The sequence below is a fragment of the Myxine glutinosa genome, chromosome 4 (assembly GCF_964187855.1).
Source record: "Myxine glutinosa chromosome 4, kmMyxGlut1.1, whole genome shotgun sequence".
Lineage (NCBI taxonomy): Eukaryota > Metazoa > Chordata > Myxini > Myxiniformes > Myxinidae > Myxine > Myxine glutinosa.
Window position 1 is genome coordinate 6,393,488 of NC_136264.1, and position 26,872 is coordinate 6,420,359.

Consider the following 26,872-nt stretch of genomic DNA (forward strand, 5'->3'; position numbering starts at 1 on the left):
CGTTTTTTGGACATAGCTCGGTAACTACTTCTCCGATTAATATGAAACCTTGAAAAGGCACATCCTCGGGTCCCCAGCAATATACCTGGCAAGTTTAAAGTATATCGGACCGGTAGTTGTCGAGAAACAGCGGTCACAGACAAACATACATACATACATACATACATACATACATACATACATACATACACACAGAGATTACTGGAATTATAGATAGATGAAATCGCTGGCAAGGAACTATGTCTGGTGACCTCACCTCGACTCTGACATCGAACAGTGTGTGAAACATTGTTATCCATGCCAAAGCAGTCGAAACGCCCCTGCTAAGGCACCATTACACCCCTGGGAATGGCCCACTGAACCATGGCAGAGGATTCAGCTTGACTATGCTGGACCCATCGAAGGCCGTATGATCCTTGTTGTTACGGACGCTCACACTAAATGGATCGACGCCTATGTAACACACAGCAACCTCGCACGCTACCATAGAGAGGCTGCGCCAGTGCTTTGCCACTCATGGTTTGCCACGCTTGATAGTCACGGACAATGGGACCCGTTTCTCAAGTTCTGAATTCACTGAATTCACCTGCCTGAATGGTATAATTCACAAGTTTGTGAGCCCACACCATCAAGCTTCAAATGGACTATCTCAAAGCTCTGTGAGTTTCGTCAAGTCTGGCCTAAGTAAGATACCCGGCGGAAGCCTTCAGACCAGACTATCACGTGTGCTTTTCGCTCACCACATCACTCCCCACACAACAACAGGGGTGACACCGGCTGAGCTGCTGATGAAACGACGTTTGCGTACACGACTGGATTGTCTAAGACCAGACGTGGTGTCGGTTGTGTATCAAAATCAGTGGAAACAGAGACTTCACCATGACAAACATGCTGTACAGCGCTCTATATAGGTCGGGGACCCGGTGTTTGTGAGAAACTTTGGTCGTGGAATGGGAATGGTTTGGTAACCAGGGCGGGTTCACAAAAACGAGGGACCATTGTCCTACGTTATCAAACTAGAGGAACATCGAGTCGTCCGGAGGCACCTTGATCATGTCCGGTATCGGTCCTGTGATCCTGTCATTTTCACAAAGGATATCTCGCCACTTCCTGAACCTGTGAACAGCGACATTGTTGCCGCAGATAGTACTGCACCACTCCGAGGCTGAACCCCATAACGCTGTTGCAGCACCACCAGTGGAGCCGTGTGGTGGCTTTGCACCCCGACGATCATCCAGAGTTCGAAAGGCACCTCCTCGCCTTGACTTTTAGCTAATAATCTTGTCTGCATTTTGCATTCGATTTTCAATTTCATTTCAATTATCGCATTCAATTTTGCATTTGCAATTTCGCAATTTTGTACGTCTGTATTTTTGTATGCATTGGTATGTTTTTCACTGTTATTTTCACATTGGTATTTTCACTGTTAATGGGAGGGGGGAGATGTTATGTATTGCATGGGATGAAACCGGAAGGTAGATATAAAAGAGGCGGGGCATAGGGCTTGGCAGAGGAAGCTGGGCCTACACTGGGGGCTTGTGGTTTTCCCGGCTGTGCAATAAACGACCGATGGTGCACTTCCCAGCCTGATACATTACAGTGATATTATTTATTTGTAATATATTTGTAATCAAAAAAAGGTCCAAGTGGTATAAAGGTCTAAATGGTCGAGGGTCCAAGCTGTCTAATCGGTCTGAAGGGTGTAAAGTGGGCTCGCCAGAAGATTTGTCTGTGTCGGTTATCACATCAGAACGGCGTTTTCCTTGGTTTACCTCACGAGTGTTTGTAACATTGTATTTTGTTATATTCGTGGTATAGTGTTAATTTGTGATTGGAATGATGCTGTTTGGAATGAAAATATAGAGAGATCGACTTTAAAGGAAAATGAAGAAATGGTTTGTGAGAAAGGGGCGAGGAAGAAGGAAAGTTTTGTTTTTTCTCCGATCGCAATGGAAAGCTGTGACGTTTATTCATCCCTCGTAGGCGATTATAATGGCTGCAGAAGACCACTCGAATTATCACCTGGACGGGGCTTACTCTTTCTTCTATGGGGGAATTCTTCTTCAATCGTCTCGCATCTGGTCGAGGAGAACTTACGTTCATGGGTTCGGCATTAATAGTTTCGCCATTTACCGCGTGTGGAAATATTCACCGTTTCTGTAATATCCGAGTATAGACATTTCTTCGCCATCACAACACATTAGCCTGAGACTTTTTTTGCATTTGATGGAGAGGTAAAATGGTGAAGGGCCGCACCCACCGCAACCTCAGACGCCTCAACCATCAGGCGTGTCGGCGTGTCTGGCTTTAGTTGAAACAGGGGTGATGAGTTTGTCCGTGCGTCTTTGATGATGCGGAAGGCTCACAAGGTTGGCTCTGACCATCGGAGCACTTCAGCCTGTACGTAACCGTTCATTGGTGCTAAAAGTTGATGAGGCCCAAAAACTCTCAGATTGTGTTGAGATGAAGATAACAGGAAATCCCAAATAATCTGCAAGTTCTCCTCAAGTGGACGGAATGCCGGCAAACAATGGAGTACCTTGTGTCGGCAATAACAAACACCCGCGGAAATGAGGCGTAAACCCAAGTCAAGATGGAGGAGACGTTCTCCTAAAGTAGTAATAGCAAAGTTGTTTGCAGCATATAATGAATATTCCTGTCGATTTCTCTGTTCAGCAACAGACGGCGGGACAAAGGTCACCTCTGCCCCTGTATCCACAAGAAACCTAATTCCGCTATAACAATTCACAAGTAAAAGAAGGCAACTGATGTATGGCCTAGGTGAAGTCGTCGCCATTAGTTGTGGGCCTCGTCGTTTCCCTGCAGCCCTACACTGATGGGCATTGGCACTGAAGGTCACGTGGAACCAAGCGGATTGTGAGGGCGAACGGTACCTCGATGCACACCTTTTCTCACTTTCCTACAACAGGTACACGCACATGGGCTTCACTGGCGTTGTACAGCATGGAGCTCCAGGATGGGTGTGACATGCTGTGGTGCAGGTGTCGCATTAGCGACGGCAACTGCTTGAAGGTGGCATGGTGGTCACCAAGAAGCTGCTGCGACTGCTTGATGGTGGCATGGCGGTCACCAAGAAAATGCAGCGACTGCTTGAAGGTGGCAAGGTGGTCACCAAGAAGCTGCTGCGACTGCTAGAAGGTGGCACGGCGGTCACCAAGAAAATGCAGCGACTGCTTGAAGGTGGTATGGCGGTCACCAAGAAGCTGCTGCAACTGCTTGAAGGTGGCATGGCGGTCACCAAGAAGCTGCTGCGACTGCTTGAAGGTGGCATGGCGGTCAACAAGAAACTGCTGCGACTGCTCGAAGGTGGCATGGCGGTCAACAACAAGCTGCTGCGACTGCTTGAAGGTGGCATGGTGGTCACCAAGAAGCTGCGACATATGACGCAGTACTTGTGTGCTTCTTAGATCTCTGAAATCATCAATTGCAACTACAGACGAACAGCCAACCAACATCAACAACATTAATCAGCCAACATCACTGCTTCACACAAGAAAGGTGAAAAAATAGATCCTTGCAACTACAGACCAATCAGCCTGCTCCAAATCATCAGCAAGGCCATCGAACCCATCATCGCTTCTGATATCAAATCTTTCCTCTTCTCAAATCGCTTGATCTCTGACCATAAATTTGGTTTCAGACCAGGTCACTCTACCCTGGACATGCTGCTTCTGCTGTCTCAACAATGGATGGAGGTCCTCAACACCAAACAGGAAATCAGAGCTGTCTCCCTTGACATATCACGTTCCTTTCATATGGTCTGGCACCACACTCTGCTCACCAAACTCTCCTCTTATGGTATCCATGGTAACCTCCATGCATGGCTTGCGGACTTCCTCTCCGGTCACAGTCAACATGTGGCCCTGAATGGAATGATCTCATGTCCCCTTCCTGTCCAGGCTGGGGTTCCTCAATGCAGTGTTCTAGGCCCTGTGATTTTTCTGGTCTTCACCAATGATCTCTCCGACTCTCTAGAAAATCCTCTCTATCTCTCTGTTCATGACTGCACTCTCTGCTGCTCCATTCCTCATCCCTCAGATCGGCAGGCTGCAGCCTCCTCACTCTCTGCAGACCTGGACAAAATCACAAACTGGTCAAACAAGTGGAACATGTCTTTCAATCCTGACAAATCTCACACTCTCACGATGTCTCTCCGAAAAGACCATCTCCCATCTACTTTGTCAACAATCCTCTCGAAGAAGTTCTGTCACTCAAGCTTTTGGGTCTCACTATCTGCCATGATATTTCCTGGGAAAACCACATTTCAAATCTGGCCTCCAAAGCCAGTCGCCGACTGGGCATCCTCCATCGTGCGAAGTCCTTCCTAGGCACACCTGAGGTCCTCAACCACATACAAGGTTTCATCCACAGCTCAATGGAATACTGTTCCCTTCTCTGGGCCGGTGCTCCTGCCTCATACCTAGCTCGGCTTCACGCTGCAGAAACCAAAGCTTTCAGGATCATTCGAATCTCCCACGATGAAGCCAACTCCGAGGGCCTTTCACTCACTCACCACAGGCAGGTTGGTGGTCTTTCTGTCTTCTGCCGACTCCCCTCTGGCCTTGCTCCCCCAGCTCTGTCTGTGCTCTGTACCCCAAATTTTCCTGCAGGATGCACAAGATCTGCCAGAAACCCTCTTCTGGTGAAACTGTCAAAATCAAGACTCTCTGCTCACCTTCACTCCTTCATTCCTCTTTACTCCCGCCTCTGGAACAAACCCTCCTCACTCTTTTCAATCCCACTCCTCCCTCCAGGCTCCAGGTCTTTAAAACAGCTGTTCACCACCATCTCTTATCTTCCCCCATCCAAAACCTTGATCTTTTCTACCCCCGTTAATACACCCCAATCCATATTTTTCAATCTCTGACTTCATTCCTGAAATTCCTAGTCGTGTCAATTTGTTTTATACCGTGTACCCCTCCCTCCCCAACCCCAGCCCTCTCCCTTCTACAGATCTCCCGACGTCCCTGTTCTCCACTGTTGTTGTGCTGGTGTGCTTTCCTCTCTCCCCCTCTTGTCTTCCGCTCCCTTTATGTTTTTGTGTCTAATGTTAGCACTTACACGAGCCTCGTTCTTGTATACAAAAAAAGGAACAAAAAGGAAACACAGCATTGATGATTGGGGTATCAGTACCCAGCGATTTTGGCCGAAACAAAGAAATCAAGAAAATGACCAAATACCAGGACCTCAAACATGAGGACAAGAGATCGAGGAATGAAGAGCAGCAGGATTGATGAAGAAGAACCTCACTGAGATTTAAATAAACATATGTCACCCACAGGGTGAACCGTATCTTGCCAAAATGTGAAAATTCCGTTTTTTCGTCATGACGTCATCAAATGACGTCATAGCGTCAAACTGTTTACAGATCTGGGAAGCACTCATCAAGGGCATTCATATGAGGTATTACTCGATATGGTACCTACGATTTCAAAATTTGACCTTGGGGTCAATAATTTTCGACCTCCAGCGCTAACCATGAAGGTCAAGGCCGATCGCCACCAAAAACTAATCAGCTGAGCGCCGGACCATATACTAGATTCCCATGAAGTTTGGAGACGATCCGATCAAAGTTACTCAAAAAATAAGGGTTTCATCGACCTCCATGATTGACCGCAAAGTGACCTTGACCTTTGACCTTGACCTTCAAAATTTTGTGTACTAAAGGGTATCTATAAAAGACTCTGATATGCGAACTTACAAGAGTTTCCAAAGGGAACTGTGCTCTACAGAGTGACCTAAACAATGCGAACTAAAGCAATACAATATACATGAAAAGTGCAGTTTTTTCGTCATAACGCCGTCAAATGACGTCACATTGTCAAACTAGTTATATGTTTGGAAAGCACTCAACAAGGGCTTCAATTTGAGGTACTACTCGATATGGTAACTGAAACTTGAAAATTTTACCTTTTGGTCAAAATTGAATGACCTTCAAAATGACCTTGAAGGTCAAGGCCGATCGACACCAAAAACTAATCAACTGAGCGCCATACCACACCCTATATACCCACCAAGTTTGGAGATCATAAGATCAAAGTTACTCAAAAAATAAGGGTTTCGTAATTTGACCTTGGGGTCAATAATTTTCGACCTCCAGCGCTAACCATGAAGGTCAAGGCCGATCGCCACCAAAAACTAATCAGCTGAGCGCCGGACCATATACTAGATTCCCATGAAGTTTGGAGACGATCCGATCAAAGTTACTCAAAAAATAAGGGTTTCGTTGACCTCCATGATCGACCGCAAAGTGACCTTGACCTTTGACCTTGACCTTCAAAATTTTGTGTGCTGAAGGGTATCTCTATAGGACTCTGATATGCGAAGTTACAGGAGTTTCCAATAATAACTGTGGCCTACAGAGTGATCTAAACGTGAAAAAAAAATGATTAACCACAAACAAAAAAACAAAAAAACAAAAAAACAAAATGAACATATGTCACCCACAGGGTGAACCGTATCTTGCCATTTGACCTTGACCTTAATAATTTCGTATGGTGAATAGTATGTCTTCATGACCAACGCACATGAAATATTGAAAGATTTTGATGAGAACTGAGGAAATAATTTTTTCATGAAAATTCCGTTTTTTCGTCATGACGTCATCAAATGACGTCATAGCGTCAAACTGTTTACAGATCTGGGAAGCACTCATCAAGGGCATTCATATGAGGTATTACTCGATATGGTACCTACGATTTCAAAATTTGACCTTGGGGTCAATAATTTTCGACCTCCAGCGCTAACCATGAAGGTCAAGGCCGATCGCCACCAAAAACTAATCAGCTGAGCGCCTGACCATATACTAGATACCCACCAAGTTTGGAGACGATCCGATCAAAGTTACTCAAAAAATAAGGGTTTCGTTGACCTCCATGATTGACCGCAAAGTGACCTTGACCTTTGACCTTGACCTTCAAAATTTTGTGTGCTGAAGGGTATCTCTATAGGACTCTGATATGCGAAGTTACAGGAGTTTCCAATAATAACTGTGGTCTACAGAGTGATCTAAACGTGGAAAAAAAATGATTAACCACAAAAAAAAAAACAAAAAAAAAAACAAACAAAAAAACAAACATACAAGCTGACTAATACATCTTGCAAAAACTTCGTTTTGGCAAGATAATAAACATATGTCACCCACAGGGTGAACCGTATCTTGCCAAGTGACCTTGACCTTTGACCTTGACCTTCATAATTTTGTGTGCTAAAGGGTATCTCTAAAAGACTCTGATATGCGAACTTACAAGAGTTTACAAAGGGAACTGTGCTCTACAGAGTGACCTAAACAATGCGAACTAAAGCAATACAATATACATGAAAAGTGCAGTTTTTTCGTCATAACGCCGTCAAATGACGTCACATTGTCAAACTAGTTATATGTTTGGAAAGCACTCAACAAGGGCTTCAATTTGAGGTACTACTCGATATGGTAACTGAAACTTGAAAATTTTACCTTTTGGTCAAAATTGAATGACCTTCAAAATGACCTTGAAGGTCAAGGCCGATCGACACCAAAAACTAATCAGCTGAGCGCCATACCACACCCTATATACCCACCAAGTTTGGAGATCATAAGATCAAAGTTACTCAAAAAATAAGGGTTTCGTTGACCTCCATGATTGACCCAATTGAATGACCTTCAAAATGACCTTGAAGGTCAAGGCCGATCGACACCAAAAACTAATCAGCTGAGCGCCATACCACACCCTATATACCCACCAAGTTTGGAGATCATAAGATCAAAGTTACTCAAAAAATAAGGGTTTCGTTGACCTCCATGATTGACCGCAAAGTGACCTTGACCTTTGACCTTGACCTTCAAAATTTTGTGTGCTGAAGGGTATCTCTATAGGACTCTGATATGCGAAGTTACAGGAGTTTCCAATAATAACTGTGGTAAATATGGTAACTGAAACTTGAAAATTTTACCTTTTGGTCAAAATTGAATGACCTTCAAAATGACCTTGAAGGTCAAGGCCGATCGACACCAAAAACTAATCAGCTGAGCGCCATACCACACCCTATATACCCACCAAGTTTGGAGATCATAAGATCAAAGTTACTCAAAAAATAAGGGTTTCGTTGACCTCCATGATTGACCCAATTGAATGACCTTCAAAATGACCTTGAAGGTCAAGGCCGATCGCCACCAAAAACTAATCAGCTGAGCGCCGGACCATATACTAGATTCTCATGAAGTTTGGAGACGATCCGATCAAAGTTACTCAAAAAATAAGGGTTTCGTTGACCTCCATGATTGACCGCAAAGTGACCTTGACCTTTGACCTTGACCTTCAAAATTTTGTGTGCTGAAGGGTATCTCTATAGGACTCTGATATGCGAAGTTACAGGAGTTTCCAATAATAACTGTGGTCTACAGAGTGATCTAAACGTGAAAAAAAAATGATTAACCACAAACAAAAAAACAAACAAATGAACATATGTCACCCACAGGGTGAACCGTATCTTGCCATTTGACCTTGACCTTAATAATTTCGTATGGTGAATAGTATGTCTTCATGACCAACGCACATGAAATATTGAAAGATTTTGATGAGAACTGAGGAAATAATTTTTTCATGAAAATTCCGTTTTTTCGTCATGACGTCATCAAACGACGTCATAGCGTCAAACTGTTTACAGATCTGGGAAGCACTCATCAAGGGCATTCATATGAGGTATTACTCGATATGGTACCTACGATTTCAAAATTTGACCTTGGGGTCAATAATTTTCGACCTCCAGCGCTAACCATGAAGGTCAAGGCCGATCGCCACCAAAAACTAATCAGCTGAGCGCCGGACCATATACTAGATACCCACCAAGTTTGGAGACGATCCGATCAAAGTTACTCAAAAAATAAGGGTTTCGTTGACCACCATGATTGACCGCAAAGTGACCTTGACCTTTGACCTTGACCTTCAAAATTTTGTGTGCTGAAGGGTATCTCTATAGGACTCTGATATGCGAAGTTACAGGAGTTTCCAATAATAACTGTGGTCTACAGAGTGATCTAAACGTGAAAAAAAAATGATTAACCACAAACAAAAAAACAAAATGAAGGTCAAGGCCGATCGCCACCAAAAACTAATCAGCTGAGCGCCGGACCATATACTAGATACCCACCAAGTTTGGAGACGATCCGATCAAAGTTACTCAAAAAATAAGGGTTTCGTTGACCTCCATGATTGACCGCAAAGTGACCTTGACCTTTGACCTTGGAAGGTCAAGGCCGATCGCCACCAAAAACTAATCAGCTGAGCGCGGGACCATATACTAGATACCCACCAAGTTTGGAGACGATCCGATCAAAGTTACTCAAAAAATAAGGGTTTCGTCGACCTCCATGATTGACCACAAAGTGACCTTGACCTTTGACCTTGACCTTCAAAATTTTGTGTGCTGAAGGGTATCTCTATAGGACTCTGATATGCGAAGTTACAGGAGTTTCCAATAATAACTGTGGTCTACAGAGTGATCTAAACGTGGAAAAAAAATGATTAACCACAAACAAAAAAACAAAAAAACAAACAAAAAAACAAACAAAAAAACAAACATACAAGCTGACTAATACATCTTGCAAAAACTTCGTTTTGGCAAGATAACAAACAAACATACAAGCTGACTGATACATCTAGCAAAAACTTCGTTTTGGCAAGATAAAAACAAACAAACAAACATACAAGCTGACTGATACATCTTGCAAAAACTTCGTTTTGGCAAGATAAAAACCATCCCCAGGAATATTACCACAAATGAACAACAACTGGAGGCAATCCGGGGTTCGGTGAAGATCCTGAAAAGAGAACTTGGAACAAAACTCTGAAAAAGTTGAAGAGTTTGGTCCATGAACCACGTGATCTCCTTACCGGAGATGAGGGGGATACTTTGGGTCCTGGGAGGACTCCGTTCCACCTGCTGAAACCCGTAAATGGAGATAACCAACGATACACGCGTACATACACACAGTACTGCTCTGCACACAGTACACATAAACACAGTACACATGCACACAGTATTGCTCTGCACACAGTACACATAAACACAGTACACATGCACACAGTACTGCTCTGCACACAGTACACATGCACACAGTACTGCTCTGCACACAGTACACATAAACACAGTACACATGCACACAGTACTGCTCTGCACACAGTACACATGCACACAGTACTGCTCTGCACACAGTACACATAAACACAGTACACATGCACACAGTATTGCTCTGCACACAGTACACATAAACACAGTACACATGCACACAGTACTGCTCTGCACACAGTACACATGCACACAGTACACATGCACACAGGACACATGCACACAGTACTGCTCTCCACACAGTACACATGCTACACAGTACACATGCTACACAGTACACATGCTACACAGTACACATTCACACAGTACACATGCACACAGTATACATGCACACAGTACACATTCACACAGTACACATTCACACAGTACACATTCACACAATACACATGCACAGAGTACACATGCACACAGTACTGCTTTCCACACAGTACACATGCACACAGTACTGCTTTCCACACAACACACATGCACACAATACTGCTCTCCACACAGCACACATGCACACAGTACACATGCACAGAGTACACATGCACACAGTACTGCTTTCCACACAGTACACATGCACACAGTACTGCTTTCCACACAGTACACATGCACACAGTACTGCTTTCCACACAGCACACATGCACACAGTACTGCTCTCCACACAGTACACATACACACAGAACTTCTCTCCACACAGTACACATGCACAAAGTACACATGCACTCAGAACTGCTTTCCACACAGTACACATGCACAAAGTACACATGCACTCAGTACTGATTTCCACACAGTACACATGCACAAAGTACACATGCACACAGTACTGCTTTCCACACAGTACACATGCACACAGTACTGCTCTCCACACAGTACACATGCTACACAGTACACATGCTACACAGTACACATTCACACAGGACTGCTCTGCACACAGTACACTTGCACACCGTACACATTCACACAGTACACATGCACACAGGACACATGCACACAGTACTGCTCTCCACACAGTACACATGCTACACAGTACACATGCTACACAGTACACATGCTACACAGTACACATTCACACAGTACACATGCACACAGTATACATGCACACAGTATACATGCACACAGTACACATTCACACAGTACACATTCACACAATACACATGCACAGAGTACACATGCACACAGTACTGCTTTCCACACAGTACACATGCACACAGTACTGCTTTCCACACAACACACATGCACACAATACTGCTCTCCACACAGCACACATGCACACAGTACACATGCACAGAGTACACATGCACACAGTACTGCGTTCCACACAGTACACATGCACACAGTACTGCTTTCCACACAGTACACATGCACACAGTACTGCTTTCCACACAGCACACATGCACACAGTACTGCTCTCCACACAGTACACATACACACAGAACTGCTCTCCACACAGTACACATGCACAAAGTACACATGCACTCAGAACTGCTTTCCACACAGTACACATGCACAAAGTACACATGCACTCAGTACTGATTTCCACACAGTACACATGCACAAAGTACACATGCACACAGTACTGCTTTCCACACAGTACACATGCACACAGTACACATGCACACAGTACTGCTGTGCATACAGTACACATGCACACAGTACTGCTCTGCACACAGTACACATGCACACAGTACATATACACACAGCACTGCTCTGCACACAGTACACATGCACACAGTACTGCTCTGCACACAGTACACATGCACACAGTACACATGCACACAGTACACATGCACACAGTACTGCTCTGCACACAGTACTGCTCTGCACACAGTACGCATGCACACAGTACACATACACACAGTACTGCTCTGCACACAGTACACTTGCACACAGTACACATTCACACAGTACACATGCACACAGTACACATGCACACAGTACTGCTCTCTACACAGTACACATGCACACAGTACACATGCACACAGTACACATTCACAGAGTACACATTCACACAGTACACATTCACACAGTACACATGCACACAGTACACATGCACACAGTACACATGCACACAGTACTGCTCTCCACACAGTACCATTGCACACAGTACTGCTCTCCACACAGTACACATGCACACAGTACACATGCACACAGTATACATGCACACAGTACACATTCACACAGTGCACACAGTACTCATGCACACAGTACACATTCACATAGTACACATGCACAGAGTACACATGCACACAGTACTGCTTTCCACACAGTACACATGCACACAGTACTGCTCTCCACACAGCACATATGCACACAGTACTGCTCTCCACACAGTACACATACAAACAGAACTGGCCTCCACACAGTACACATGCACAAAGTACACATGCACACAGTACTGCTTTCCACACAGTACACATGCACACAGTACTGCTCTCCACACAGTACGCATGCACACAGTACTGCTATGCATACAGTACACATGCACACAGTACACATGCACACAGTACACATGCACACTGTACACATGCACACAGTACTGCTATGCATACAGTACACATGCACACAGTACACATTCACACAGTACACATGCACACAGTACTGCTCTCCACACAGTACGCATGCACACAGTACTGCTATGCATACAGTACACATGCACACAGTACACATGCACACAGTACACATGCACACTGTACACATGCACACAGTACTGCTATGCATACAGTACACATGGACACAGTACTGCTCTCCACACAGTACACATGCACAAAGTACTGCTATGCATACAGTACACATGCACACAGTACTGCTCTCCACACAGTACACATGCACACAGTACACATGCACACAGTACTGCTCTCCACACAGTACACATGCACAGAGTACACATGCACACAGTACTGCTCTCTATACAGTACGCATGCACACAGTACTGCTATGCATACAGTACGCATGCACACAGTACACATGCACATAGTACACATGCACACTGTACACATGCACACAGTACACATGCACACAGTGCACATGCACACAGTACACATGCACACAGTACTGCTCTCCACACAATACACATGCACACAGTACACATGCACACAGTACTGCTCTCCACACAGTACGCATGCACACAGTACTGCTATGCATACAGTACACATGCACACAGTACACATGCACACAGTACACATGCACACTGTACACATGCACACAGTACTGCTATGCATACAGTACACATGCACACAGTACTGCTCTCCACACAGTACACATGCACAAAGTACTGCTATGCATACAGTACACATGCACACAGTACTGCTCTCCACACAGTACACATGCACACAGTACACATGCACACAGTACTGCTCTCCACACAGTACGGCTATGCATACAGTACACATGCACACAGTACTGCTCTCCACACAGTACACATGCACACAGTACACATGCACATAGTACACATGGCTCAAATATATATTTCCTTATTTCTACATTTATGTCACTTTTTGGACGATCATCTTAAACTTCCTTATACTATTTATATTGATTGTGCTTGATACTCATATTATTGCATTTCCTGATCCTCACCTGGTTTGATATTGAGCTTCACCTGGGTGATATTGCCATTTGCACATGACATGGTCACGGTCCCTGCATCAGCAGCTTCAACATCTTTCAGCCAAAGGCCACAGGACCCAGGACTCGTCCCTTGCTCCAAACTCGTCCGGTTCTTGAAGTGAAAACCAGAACACTCTGCATGGTCTGGTGTGTATTGTTGGACTTGGACGTTCGCGCAGTGAGTGTCCGATGGAACCCGAGAATCGGTCGATGGCGGACACTCATATAGAAGAACACGGTCTTGTCCTGCTTGTACACTGACCAAGTGACTTCCCGTACAACCTGTCACCATGGTAAATGGAACAATAAACAGCCATTGTATTACTCAATGCCCACTTTATATATGTTCTATATGTGTGTGGAGCTGCCACACACAAATCTGAAACACCTGGACAAAGACGAATACACGAGACACAACACGAATTAGGAATGTTGTACCGACAATCCGGATAACTCAGCACATATTGATGAGCTAGTTCCAAAGAAGTCAGAGGGTAAAAAAAAAAAAGTACCATGATTAAAATAAAAGATGTTCAATGGGGTCATGGTTGAAAAATATATTTGGAGGATTGCGAGCTAAAATACTCCAATATGTGTTTGGCAGATTTGTAGTCATATTGGCAATAGTTTTAGCAAGAGCTTGAAGCCCTCAAAAAGTGTTTGCCTCAAAAGAATGAGTACTTGTGAAATGGTACTCAGAGATAAACTCAAAAGGATGACTACTTGTGAAATGGTACTCGGAGATAAACTGCATAAGGATGACTACTTGTGAAATGGTACTCGGAGATAAACTCAAAAGGATGACGACTTGTGAAATGGTACTCAGAGATAAACTGCATAAGGATGACTACTTGTGAAATGGTACTCAGAGATAAACTCAAAAGGATGACTACTTGTGAAATGGTACTCAGAGATAAACTGCATAAGGATGACTACTTGTGAAATGGTACTCAGAGATAAACTCAAAAGAATGACTACTTGTGAAATGGTACTCAGAGATGAACTGCATAAGGATGACTACTTGTGAAATGGTACTCAGAGATAAACTCAAAAGGATGACTACTTGTGAAATGGTACTCGGAGATAAACTCAAAAGGATGACTACTTGTGAAATGGTACTCGGAGATAAACTCAAAAGGATGACGACTTGTGAAATGGTACTCAGAGATAAACTGCATAAGGATGACTACTTGTGAAATGGTACTCAGAGATAAACTCATAACAACGACTACTTGTGAAATGGTACTCAGAGATGAACTCATAACAATGACTACTTGTGAAATGGTACTCAGAGATAAACTGCATAAGGATGACTACTTGTGAAATGGTACTCAGAGATAAACTCAAAAGGATGACTACTTGTGAAATGGTACTCAGAGATAAACTCAAAAGGATGACTACTTGTGAAATGGTACTCAGAGATAAACTCAAAAGGATGACTACTTGTGAAATGGTACTCGGAGATAAACTCAAAAGGATGACTACTTGTGAAATGGTACTCAGAGATAAACTCAAAAGGATGACTACTTGTGAAATGGTACTCAGAGATAAACTGCATAAGGATGACTACTTGTGAAATGGTACTCAGAGATAAACTCATAAGGATGACTACTTGTGAAATGGTACTCAGAGATAAACTCAAAAGGATGACTACTTGTGAAATGGTACTCAGAGATAAACTCAAAAGGATGACTACTTGTGAAATGGTACTCGGAGATAAACTCAAAAGGATGACTACTTGTGAAATGGTACTCAGAGATAAACTCATAACAATGACTACTTGTGAAATGGAACTCAGAGATAAACTCATAACAATGACTACTTGTTAAATGGTACTCAGAGATAAACTCATAAGGATGACTACTTGTGAAATGGTACTCAGAGATGAACTCATAACAATGACTACTTGTGAAATGGTACTCAGAGATAAACTCATAACAATGACTACTTGTGAAATGGTACTCAGAGATAAACTCATAACAATGACTACTTGTGAAATGGTACTCAGAGATAAACTCATAACAATGACTACTTGTGAAATGGTACTCAGAGATAAACTCATAACAATGACTACTTGTGAAATGGTACTCAGAGATAAACTCATAAGGATGACTACTTGTGAAATGGTACTCAGAGATAAACTCATAACAATGACTACTTGTGAAATGGTACTCAGAGATAAACTCATAAGGATGACTACTTGTGAAATGGTACTCAGAGATGAACTGCATAAGGATGACTACTTGTGAAATGGTACTCAGAGATAAACTCATAACAATGACTACTTGTGAAATGGTACTCAGAGATGAACTCATAACAATGACTACTTGTGAAATGGTACTCAGAGATAAACTCATAACAATGACTACTTGTGAAATGGTACTCAGAGATAAACTCATAACAATGACTACTTGTGAAATGGTACTCAGAGATAAACTGCATAAGGATGACTACTTGTGAAATGGTACTCAGAGATAAACTCATAAGGATGACTACTTGTGAAATGGTACTCAGAGATAAACTCATAACAATGACTACTTGTGAAATGGTACTCAGAGATAAACTCATAACAATGACTACTTGTGAAATGGTACTCAGAGATAAACTGCATAAGGATGACTACTTGTGAAATGGTACTCAGAGATAAACTCATAAGGATGACTACTTGTGAAATGGTACTCAGAGATAAACTCATAAGGATGACTACTTGTGAAATGGTACTCAGAGATAAACTCATAAGGATGACTACTTGTGAAATGGTACTCAGAGATAAACTCATAACAATGACTACTTGTGAAATGGTACTCAGAGATAAACTCATAAGGATGACTACTTGTGAAATGGTACTCAGAGATAAACTCATAACAATGACTACTTGTGAAATGGTACTCAGAGATGAACTCATAACAATGACTACTTGTGAAATGGTACTCAGAGATAAACTCATAACAATGACTACTTGTGAAATGGTACTCAGAGATAAACTGCATAAGGATGACTACTTGTGAAATGGTACTCAGAGATAAACTCATAAGGATGACTACTTGTGAAATGGTACTCAGAGATAAACTCATAACAATGACTACTTGTGAAATGGTACTCAGAGATAAACTCATAAGGATGACTACTTGTGAAATGGTACTCAGAGATGAACTGCATAAGGATGACTACTTGTGAAATGGTACTCAGAGATGAACTCATAACAATGACTACTTGTGAAATGGTACTCAGAGATAAACTCATAACAATGACTACTTGTGAAATGGTACTCAGAGATAAACTCATAACAATGACTACTTGTGAAATGGTACTAAGAGATAAACTCATAAGGATGACTACTTGTGAAATGGTACTCAGAGATGAACTGCATAAGGATGACTACTTGTGAAATGGTACTCAGAGATGAACTCATAACAATGACTACTTGTGAAATGGGACTCAGAGATAAACTCATAACAATGACTACTTGTGAAATGGTACTCAGAGATAAACTCATAATAATGACTACTTATGAAATGGTACTCAGAGATAAACTCATAACAATGACTACTTGTGAAATGGTACTCAGAGATAAACTCATAATAATGACTACTTATGAAATGGTACTCAGAGATGAACTCATAAGGATGACTACTTGTGAAATGGTACTCAGAGATAAACTCATAAGGATGACTACTTGTGAAATTGTACTCAGAGATAAACTCAAAAGGATGACTACTTGTGAAATGGTACTCAGAGATGAACTCAAAAGGATGACTACTTGTGAAATGGTACTCAGAGATAAACTCATAAGGATGACTACTTGTGAAATGGTACTCAGAGATGAACTGCATAAGGATGACTACTTGTGAAATGGTACTCAGAGATAAACTCATAAGGATGACTACTTGTGAAATGGTACTCAGAGATAAACTCATAAGGATGACTACTTGTGAAATGGTACTCAGAGATAAACTCATAATAATGACTACTTATGAAATGGTACTCAGAGATGAACTCATAAGGATGACTACTTGTGAAATGGTACTCAGAGATAAACTCATAAGGATGACTACTTGTGAAATTGTACTCAGAGATAAACTCAAAAGGATGACTACTTGTGAAATGGTACTCAGAGATGAACTCAAAAGGATGACTACTTGTGAAATGGTACTCAGAGATAAACTCATAAGGATGACTACTTGTGAAATGGTACTCAGAGATAAACTCATAACAATGACTACTTTACTTGTGAAATGTTACTCAGAGATAAACTCATAACAATGACTACTTGTGAAATGGTACTCAGAGATAAACTCATAAGGATGACTACTTGTGAAATGGTACTCAGAGATAAACTCATAACAATGACTACTTGTGAAATGGTACTCAGAGATAAACTCATAACAATGACTACTTGTGAAATGGTACTCAGAGATGAACTCATAACAATGACTACTTGTGAAATGGTACTCAGAGATAAACTCAAAAGGATGACTACTTGTGAAATGGTACTCAGAGATGAACTGCATAAGGATGACTACTTGTGAAATGGTACTCAGAGATAAACTCATAAGGATGACTACTTGTGAAATGGTACTCAGAGATGAACTGCATCAGGATGACTACCTGTGAAATGGTACTCAGAGATAAACTCATAAGGATGACTACTTGTGAAATGGTACTCAGAGATAAACTCATAACAATGACTACTTGTGAAATGGTACTCAGAGATAAACTCATAAGGATGACTACTTGTGAAATGGTACTCAGAGATAAACTCATAACAATGACTACTTGTGAAATGGTACTCAGAGATAAACTCATAACAATGACTACTTGTGAAATGGTACTCAGAGATAAACTCATAATAATGACTACTTATGAAATGGTACTCAGAGATAAACTCATAACAATGACTACTTGTGAAATGGTACTCAGAGATAAACTCATAATAATGACTACTTATGAAATGGTACTCAGAGATAAACTCATAATAATGACTACTTGTGAAATGGTACTCAGAGATGAACTCATAAGGATGACTACTTGTGAAATGGTACTCAGAGATAAACTCATAAGGATGACTACTTGTGAAATTGTACTCAGAGATAAACTCAAAAGGATGACTACTTGTGAAATGGTACTCAGAGATGAACTCAAAAGGATGACTACTTGTGAAATGGTACTCAGAGATAAACTCATAAGGATGACTACTTGTGAAATGGTACTCAGAGATGAACTGCATAAGGATGACTACTTGTGAAATGGTACTCAGAGATAAACTCATAAGGATGACTACTTGTGAAATGGTACTCAGAGATAAACTCATAAGGATGACTACTTGTGAAATGGTACTCAGAGATAAACTCATAATAATGACTACTTATGAAATGGTACTCAGAGATGAACTCATAAGGATGACTACTTGTGAAATGGTACTCAGAGATAAACTCATAAGGATGACTACTTGTGAAATTGTACTCAGAGATAAACTCAAAAGGATGACTACTTGTGAAATGGTACTCAGAGATGAACTCAAAAGGATGACTACTTGTGAAATGGTACTCAGAGATAAACTCATAAGGATGACTACTTGTGAAATGGTACTCAGAGATAAACTCATAACAATGACTACTTTACTTGTGAAATGTTACTCAGAGATAAACTCATAACAATGACTACTTGTGAAATGGTACTCAGAGATAAACTCATAAGGATGACTACTTGTGAAATGGTACTCAGAGATAAACTCATAACAATGACTACTTGTGAAATGGTACTCAGAGATAAACTCATAACAATGACTACTTGTGAAATGGTACTCAGAGATAAACTCATAACAATGACTACTTGTGAAATGGTACTCAGAGATGAACTCATAACAATGACTACTTGTGAAATGGTACTCAGAGATAAACTCAAAAGGATGACTACTTGTGAAATTGTACTCAGAGATGAACTCAAAAGGATGACTACTTGTGAAATGGTACTCAGAGATAAACTCAAAAGGATGACTACTTGTGAAATGGTACTCAGAGATGAACTGCATAAGGATGACTACTTGTGAAATGGTACTCAGAGATAAACTCATAAGGATGACTACTTGTGAAATGGTACTCAGAGATGAACTGCATAAGGATGACTACTTGTGAAATGGTACTCAGAGATAAACTCATAACAATGACTACTTGTGAAATGGTACTCAGAGATAAACTCATAAGGATGACTACTTGTGAAATGGTACTCAGAGATAAACTCATAACAATGACTACTTGTGAAATGGTACTCAGAGATAAACTCAAAAGGATGACTACTTGTGAAATGGTACTCAGAGATAAACTCATAACAATGACTACTTGTGAAATGGTACTCAGAGATAAACTCATAACAATGACTACTTGTGAAATGGTACTCAGAGATAAACTCATAAGGATGACTACTTGTGAAATGGTACTCAGAGATAAACTCATAACAATGACTACTTGTGAAATGGTACTCAGAGATAAACTCAAAAGGATGACTACTTGTGAAATGGTACTCAGAGATAAACTCATAACAATGACTACTTGTGAAATGGTACTCAGAGATAAACTCATAACAATGACTACTTGTGAAATGGTACTCAGAGATAAACTCATAACAATGACTACTTGTGAAATGGTACTCAGAGATAAACTCAAAAGGATGACTACTTGTGAAATGGTACTCAGAGATAAACTCATAACAATGACTACTTGTGAAATGGTACTCAGAGATAACTCATAACAATGACTACTTGTGAAATGGTACTCAGAGATAAACTCATAACAATGACTACTTGTGAAATGGTACTCAGAGATAAACTCATAACAATGACTACTTGTGAAATGGTACTCAGAGATAAACTCATAAGGATGACTACTTGTGAAATGGTACTCAGAGATAAACTCATAAGGATGACTACTTGTGAAATGGTACTCAGAGATAAACTCATAACGATGACTACTTGTGAAATGGTACTCAGAGATAAACTCATAACAATGACTACTTGTGAAATGGTACTCAGAGATAAACTCATAACAATGACTACTTGTGAAATGGTACTCAGAGATAAACTCATAACAATGACTACTTGTGAAATGGTACTCAGAGATAAACTCATAACAATGACTACTTATGAAATGGTACTCAGAGATAAACTCATAACAATGACTACTTGTGAAATGGTACTCAGAGATAAACTCATAACAATGACTACTTGTGAAATGGTACTCAGAGATAAACTCATAAGGATGACTACTTGTGAAATGGTACTCAGAGATAAACTCATAAGGATGACTACTTGTGAAATGGTACTCAGAGATAAACTCATAACAATGACTACTTGTGAAATGGTACTCAGAGATGAACTCATAACAATGACTACTTGTGAAATGGTACTCAGAGATAAACTCATAAGGATGACTACTTGTGAAATGGTACTCGGAGATAAACTCATAAGGATGACTACTTGTGAAATGGTACTCAGAGATAAACTCATAACAATGACTACTTGTGAAATGGTACTCAGAGATAAACTCATAACAATGACTACTTGTGAAATGGTACTCAGAGATAAACTCATAACAATGACTACTTGTGAAATGGTACTCAGAGATAAACTCATAACAATGACTACTTATGAAATGGTACTCAGAGATAAACTCATAACAATGACTACTTGTGAAATGGTACTCAGAGATAAACTCATAACAATGACTACTTGTGAAATGGTACTCAGAGATAAACTCATAAGGATGACTACTTGTGAAATGGTACTCAGAGATAAACTCATAAGGATGACTACTTGTGAAATGGTACTCAGAGATAAACTCATAACAATGACTACTTGTGAAATGGTACTCAGAGATGAACTCATAACAATGACTACTTGTGAAATGGTACTCAGAGATAAACTCATAAGGATGACTACTTGTGAAATGGTACTCAGAGATAAACTCATAAGGATGACTACTTGTGAAATGGTACTCAGAGATAAACTCATAACAATGACTACTTGTGAAATGGTACTCAGAGATAAACTCATAACAATGACTACTTGTGAAATGGTACTCAGAGATAAACTCATAACAATGACTACTTGTGAAATGGTACTCAGAGATAAACTCATAACAATGACTACTTATGAAATGGTACTCAGAGATAAACTCATAACAATGACTACTTGTGAAATGGTACTCAGAGATAAACTCATAACAATGACTACTTGTGAAATGGTACTCAGAGATAAACTCATAAGGATGACTACTTGTGAAATGGTACTCAGAGATAAACTCATAACAATGACTACTTGTGAAATGGTACTCAGAGATAAACTCATAACAATGACTACTTGTGAAATGGTACTCAGAGATAAACTCATAAGGATGACTACTTGTGAAATGGTACTCAGAGATGAACTCATAAGGATGACTACTTGTGAAATGGTACTCAGAGATGAACTGCATAAGGATGACTACTTGTGAAATGGTACTCAGAGATAAACTCATAAGGATGACTACTTGTGAAATGGTACTCAGAGATGAACTGCATAAGGATGACTACTTGTGAAATGGTACTCAGAGATAAACTCATAAGGATGACTACTTGTGAAATGGTACTCAGAGATAAACTCATAACAATGACTACTTGTGAAATGGTACTCAGAGATAAACTCATAAGGATGACTACTTGTGAAATGGTACTCAGAGATGAACTCATAAGGATGACTACTTGTGAAATGGTACTCAGAGATGAACTGCATAAGGATGACTACTTGTGAAATGGTACTCAGAGATAAACTCATAAGGATGACTACTTGTGAAATGGTACTCAGAGATGAACTGCATAAGGATGACTACTTGTGAAATGGTACTCAGAGATGAACTGCATAAGGATGACTACTTGTTAAATGGTACTCAGTGATGAACTCATAAGGATGACTACTTGTGAAATGGTACTCAGAGATGAACTGCATAAGGATGACTACTTGTTAAATGGTACTCAGAGATAAACTCATAAGGATGACTACTTGTGAAATGGTACTCAGAGATGAACTGCATAAGGATGACTACTTGTGAAATGGTACTCAGAGATAAACTCATAACAATGACTACTTGTGAAATGGTACTCAGAGATAAACTCATAAGGATGACTACTTGTGAAATGGTACTCAGAGATGAACTGCATAAGGATGACTACTTGTTAAATGGTACTCAGAGATGAACTGCATAAGGATGACTACTTGTGAAATGGTACTCAGAGATGAACTGCATAAGGATGACTACTTGTGAAATGGTACTCAGAGATAAACTCATAACAATGACTACTTGTGAAATGGTACTCAGAGATGAACTGCATAAGGATGACTACTTGTGAAATGGTGCTCAGAGATAAACTCATAAGGATGACTACTTGTGAAATGGTACTCAGAGATGAACTGCATAAGGATGACTACTTGTGAAATGGTACTCAGAGATAAACTCATAAGGATGACTACTTGTGAAATTGTACTCAGAGATGAACTGCATAAGGATGACTACTTGTGAAATGGTACTCAGAGATAAACTCATAAGGATGACTACTTGTGAAATGGTACTCAGAGATAAACTCATAAGGATGACTACTTGTGAAATGGTACTCAGAGATAAACTGCATAACAATGACTACTTGTGAAATGGTACTCAGAGATAAACTCATAAGGATGACTACTTGTGAAATGGTACTCAGAGATAAACTCAAAAGGATGCCTACTTGTGAAATGGTACTCAGAGATGAACTGCATAAGGATGACTACTTGTGAAATGGTACTCAGAGATAAACTCATAAGGATGACTACTTGTGAAATGGTACTCAGCGATAAACTCATAAGGATGACTACTTGTGAAATGGTACTCAGAGATAAACTCATAAGGATGACTACTTGTGAAATGGTACTCAGAGATAAACCCATAAGGATGACTACTTGTGAAATGGTACTCAGAGATAACTCATAACAATGACTACTTGTGAAATGGTACTCAGAGATAAACTCATAACAATGACTACTTGTGAAATGGTACTCAGAGATAAACTCATAACAATGACTACTTGTGAAATGGTACTCAGAGATAACTCATAACAATGACTACTTGTGAAATGGTACTCAGAGATAAACTCATAACAATGACTACTTGTGAAATGGTACTCAGAGATAAACTCATAACAATGACTACTTGTGAAATGGTACTCGGAGATAAACTCATAACAATGACTACTTGTGAAATGGTACTCAGAGATAAACTCATAACAATGACTACTTGTGAAATGGTACTCAGAGATAAACTCATAAGGATGACTACTTGTGAAATGGTACTCAGAGATAAACTCAAAAGGATGACTACTTGTGAAATGGTACTCAGAGATGAACTGCATAAGGATGACTACTTGTGAAATGGTACTCAGAGATAAACTGCATAAGGATGACTACTTGTGAAATGGTACTCAGAGATGAACTCATAAGGATGACTACTTGTGAAATGGTACTCAGAGATGAACTCATAAGGATGACTACTTGTGAAGTGGTACTCAGAGATAAACTGCATAAGGATGACTACTTGTGAAATGGTACTCAGAGATAAACTGCATAAGGATGACTACTTGTGAAATGGTACTTAGAGATAAACTCATAAGGATGACTACTTGTGAAATGGTACTCAGAGATAAAACTGCATAAGGATGACTACTTGTGAAATGGTACTCAGAGATAAACTCATAAGGATGACTACTTGTGAAATGGTACTCAGAGATAAACTCATAAGGATGACTACTTGTGAAATGGTACTCAGAGATGAACTCATAAGGATGACTACTTGTGAAATGGTACTCAGAGATGAACTCATAAGGATGACTACTTGTGAAATGGTACTCAGAGATGAACTGCATAAGGATGACTACTTGTGAAATGGTACTCAGAGATAAACTCATGAGGATGACTACTTGTGAAATGGTACTCAGAGATAAACTCATAAGGATGACTACTTGTGAAATGGTACTCAGAGATAAACTCATAACAATGACTACTTGTGAAATGGTACTCAGAGATAAACTCATAACAATGACTACTTGTGAAATGGTACTCAGAGATAAACTGCATAAGGATGACTACTTGTGAAATGGTACTCAGCGATGAACTGCATAAGGATGACTACTTGTGAAATGGTACTCAGAGATAAACTCATAAGGATGACTACTTGTGAAATGGTACTCAGAGATGAACTGCATAAGGATGACTACTTGTGAAATGGTACTCAGAGATAAACTCATAAGGATGACTACTTGTGAAATGGTACTCAGAGATAAACTCATAAGGATGACTACTTGTGAAATGGTACTCAGAGATAACTCATAACAATGACTACTTGTGAAATGGTACTCAGAGATAAACTCATAACAATGACTACTTGTGAAATGGTACTCAGAGATAAACTCATAACAATGACTACTTGTGAAATGGTACTCAGAGATAAACTCATAACAATGACTACTTGTGAAATGGTACTCAGAGATAAACTCATAACAATGACTACTTGTGAAATGGTACTCAGAGATAAACTCATAACAATGACTACTTGTGAAATGGTACTCGGAGATAAACTCATAACAATGACTACTTGTGAAATGGTACTCAGAGATAAACTCATAAGGATGACTACTTGTGAAATGGTACTCAGAGATAAACTCAAAAGGATGACTACTTGTGAAATGGTACTCAGAGATGAACTGCATAAGGATGACTACTTGTGAAATGGTACTCAGAGATAAACTGCATAAGGATGACTACTTGTGAAATGGTACTCAGAGATGAACTCATAAGGATGACTACTTGTGAAATGGTACTCAGAGATGAACTCATAAGGATGACTACTTGTGAAATGGTACTCAGAGATAAACTCATAACAATGACTACTTGTGAAATGGTACTCAGAGATAAACTCATAAGGATGACTACTTGTGAAATGGTACTCAGAGATAAACTCATAACAATGACTACTTGTGAAATGGTACTCAGAGATAAACTCAAAAGGATGACTACTTGTGAAATGGTACTCAGAGATAAACTCATAACAATGACTACTTGTGAAATGGTACTCAGAGATAAACTCATAACAATGACTACTTGTGAAATGGTACTCAGAGATAAACTCATAAGGATGACTACTTGTGAAATGGTACTCAGAGATAAACTCATAACAATGACTACTTGTGAAATGGTACTCAGAGATAAACTCATAAGGATGACTACTTGTGAAATGGTACTCAGAGATAAACTCATAACAATGACTACTTGTGAAATGGTACTCAGAGATAAACTCATAAGGATGACTACTTGTGAAATGGTACTCAGAGATAAACTCAAAAGGATGACTACTTGTGAAATGGTACTCAGAGATAAACTCATAACAATGACTACTTGTGAAATGGTACTCAGAGATAAACTCATAACAATGACTACTTGTGAAATGGTACTCAGAGATAAACTCATAAGGATGACTACTTGTGAAATGGTACTCAGAGATAAACTCATAACAATGACTACTTGTGAAATGGTACTCAGAGATAAACTCATAAGGATGACTACTTGTGAAATGGTACTCAGAGATAAACTCATAACAATGACTACTTGTGAAATGGTACTCAGAGATAAACTCATAAGGATGACTACTTGTGAAATGGTACTCAGAGATAAACTCATAACAATGACTACTTGTGAAATGGTACTCAGAGATAAACTCATAAGGATGACTACTTGTGAAATGGTACTCAGAGATAAACTCATAACAATGACTACTTGTGAAATGGTACTCAGAGATAAACTCATAAGGATGACTACTTGTGAAATGGTACTCAGAGATAAACTCAAAAGGATGACTACTTGTGAAATGGTACTCAGAGATAAACTCATAACAATGACTACTTGTGAAATGGTACTCAGAGATAAACTCATAACAATGACTACTTGTGAAATGGTACTCAGAGATAAACTCATAAGGATGACTACTTGTGAAATGGTACTCAGAGATAAACTCATAACAATGACTACTTGTGAAATGGTACTCAGAGATAAACTCATAAGGATGACTACTTGTGAAATGGTACTCAGAGATAAACTCAA

General features: G+C 40.2%; 1 protein-coding gene across 1 annotated transcript in view; it reads right to left on the reverse strand.

Annotated features, from left to right (window-relative positions):
- LOC137426038 (uncharacterized) overlaps positions 1 to 26,872 on the reverse strand; it is a 202,993-nt gene that overhangs the window by 112,158 nt on the left and 63,963 nt on the right. The window contains exon 2 of the mRNA XM_068114761.2: positions 13,690 to 14,001. Coding sequence (XP_067970862.2) covers positions 13,690 to 14,001 — 312 coding nt within the window. The remainder of the gene's footprint in view (positions 1 to 13,689; positions 14,002 to 26,872) is intronic.